Source organism: Octodon degus, unplaced genomic scaffold, assembly GCF_000260255.1.
Source record: "Octodon degus isolate 3935 unplaced genomic scaffold, OctDeg1.0 scaffold00088, whole genome shotgun sequence".
In the NCBI taxonomy this organism is placed as follows: Eukaryota; Metazoa; Chordata; class Mammalia; order Rodentia; family Octodontidae; genus Octodon; species Octodon degus.
Genome location: NW_004524664.1, coordinates 4,156,403 through 4,159,406, shown reverse-complemented (window position 1 = coordinate 4,159,406; position 3,004 = coordinate 4,156,403). Strand labels below are relative to the sequence as shown.

Sequence of the window (3,004 nt, the reverse complement as noted above, 5' to 3'; positions counted from 1 at the left end):
CCCCAGGTGGGCTGAGCTGGCCACACACACACACACACACACACACACACACACACACACTAAAGGAATAAATAAATAAATAATTAAAAAAAAAAAAAAGAAAGAAAGAAGTAAAAAGGAATGGAGGAATGAATAAAGGCTAACAAAACCAAGGACAGCAGGCATGTGCAAGAGAAAAGACAATAAATCCAAATCACAATTTCCACAGGTCTCTAACATCCAGGATTGACTCAAATGCTTTGACTGGCAAGAGAGGTAAGAGAACTTTGAATAAAATAAAAATGTGCAAGGTGGCTAACTCAGGCAGTGACTAGATGTGTACGACATGACTGAAACAATCAGAAATTATTCAGAAAGTTAAACTGAGATAAATCAAAGTCAGTTAATGAAACCCTAAGATGGTATGGTGTATGTCAAATTCTCACATATAAGTCTTGTCAATTCTAAGACATAAAACTAATTAGTTCTCTTGGTAACTTTTAACTTTTAAAGTTAAAAATGCACATTCATGAATCACAAGAGACCACATTATTGAGTTTAAAACCTCAACCAAAAAAATAAATAGATAAAATAAAAATAAAACCTCAACCAGGTTATCAGGAGGACATGTCAAAATTCTATAAACTATCTAGCACTACAGCAAACATATTTCCTGGTTCCATCACTGGTGTGTTCTACTGTGAAAGTTACGTAAGCTTTCTCTACCTTAGTTTCTTCATCTGCAGAGAAAGGAATAATAGTATCTAACTTATATGGGTTATTATGAAGATTAAAAGAGTCTATCTATCTATCTATCTATCTATCTATCTATCTATCTATCTATCTATAGCTCTTAAAACAGTATCTCTCGGGGCTGGGGAGATGGCTCAGTAGAATAAGCACTTGCCTGGCAAGCACAAGGGCCTGAGTTCAATCCCTAGTTCTGCAAAAAAAAAACAAAAACAAAAACAGTATCTCTCTCACAGAAGGTGTTCACTGAATTTTTTTTCTTCTGGGTTTTAAAAATTTTTATCAGAATTAAAAAAAAATTTATCAGTATATTTCAGATATACATAGTGATAATATCATCATAGGGAATTACTACCTGTACATGATACATATTACTTCTTTTTTCCCACTCCCCTCCCCTCCCTTCAGCCCTTCTCCCTCTCATTTACAAAAGCTTTGTCTTCATTTCTTCTTTCTATTCTTTTTCTTGATCTTTTTTCCTTCCCCCTCAGTGAATATTTTTAAACTTAAGTTTCATAAAGCAATTTTGCTAAATAAGAATTATAAGAAGACAATGAAATAGGATAAAAGTTTTCAATCCTTGGAAAAATCCATATTTCACTAACATCCGATAGACTTATGCACAATAACTCAATTCACAGAAGAATTCAACACTGCATTAAGCAGGTAAAGCATTTAATAATACTATATAATGTTATTTATGTCACATATAAGCCAGTTATATTTACAAACCTACTACTCACTTGCAATGATTATAAGTCAAATTGAAGATAAAATAACAAATCATTCTAACAAAGATTTGATTTCAAGTAGGAGAAATTGCTAATTATTTAAAAACCATACTAGAGGAGTAGGGTATAGCTGAGAGGTAAAACACTTGCCTGGTACAGGTTTGAAAATCAGCATCAAACTGTGTGTGCTGACACACAAACATGTATGCACACACACACAAGACTAATAAAAATACTTAATCTTTAAAGAATTTTGGGGATCTGGGGAGATAGTTCAGTGGAATAAGCACTTTCCTGGCAAATGCAAGGACCTGAGTTCAATCCGTGGTTCTGCCAAAAATAAATAAATAATAAAAAATAAAACAAAATTAAAAAAATACAAAAACCAGTACAGCTTCAGTACTTGCTTCAGGAGCACACATATTAAAATTAACTGGTTTCATTCTGGCAGATTTGTACATTCATATTACATACTAGTTACCCTCACCTCGTTCCCTGCCTCCCCCATCCTCTTAAGAGGAATCCCAGATGTAGTTCTTGACCCTACCTATTCTGCTACGACTCACTCTTATGCCCCTCTCCCCTATTCCCTTCCTCTTGTCTAATAATAGTCTTTCTTCTACTTTCCTAGTGTATAGTTTGGATTTTACATATTAGGGAGGACAAGTCTCTCTCTGAGTTGGACCTACCAAAAATATTAATATGTTGCATTTACCTTTTGTTTTTCAGAGTGATTGCTGGCTTGTTTGGTTGCTTCAGCCAGTAGTTCTTCATACTGTTTATGACCTTTATACTCCCTCACCCGCTTTTCATGAACCCATGCCCTCTCTGGCTGGTTGCTAAAAAACTGGACATGATATTCCCGGGCACCTGTAAATAAAAATTCTCATTAATTATTTCACAACATGAGTACCCACATACACTGTACTTAGCCAAAAGGGCCTCTTACCAGGTTTCTTCCTATTCTCCCATCACAATTTGTATATTCTGAATTGTCCAAGGACATATTCCAGTAACTACCAGTAACACAACTATTAGCTCTATAAAAATCACTCCAAATAGCTAGGGGTGGTGGCAATATGCCTGTTATCCCAGCACTCTGGGAAGCTGAGGCAATTTAGTGATTTAAGTCAAGACCCATTATCAAAATTTAAAAAGAAAAAATACTTTACAAGGGATAGGGATACCTCTCAGTGTATAGGCCCTGGTTCCATCCCTAGCAGTGGTAGGGAAAAAAATTTCTTTCCAAATGATTAAAATCAGTATAGCAAGTTTTTACAAAACTTAGTATAGCAAGTTAGTACAGAAAAAACAAATAGAAATTCTGCTAATATATTACTTTACTTATAATATTTTATTTAGGGGCTGGAGAGATGGCTCGGTGGTCTAAAGCACCTACTTGGGACAGGCTTGGCAAAGCACAGGGACCGAGGTTCAATCCTTCAGCACCACATGCCAGCCAGCTGCGCCCCCTGGTGGGCTGAGCTGGCCACACACACACACACACACACACACACACACACACACACAATAAATGTTAAAAT

At 35.8% G+C, this 3,004-nt stretch overlaps 1 protein-coding gene across 5 annotated transcripts in view; it reads right to left on the bottom strand.

Moving 5' to 3' along the window:
- Positions 1-3,004, bottom strand: part of Nsd3 (nuclear receptor binding SET domain protein 3) — a 136,207-nt gene that overhangs the window by 69,226 nt on the left and 63,977 nt on the right. For all 5 annotated transcript variants that reach the window (XM_004637246.3, XM_004637248.2, XM_004637249.3 and 2 more), the window contains exon 5: positions 2,176-2,330. In XM_004637246.3, the coding sequence (XP_004637303.1) occupies positions 2,176-2,330 (155 nt within the window). The remainder of the gene's footprint in view (positions 1-2,175; positions 2,331-3,004) is intronic.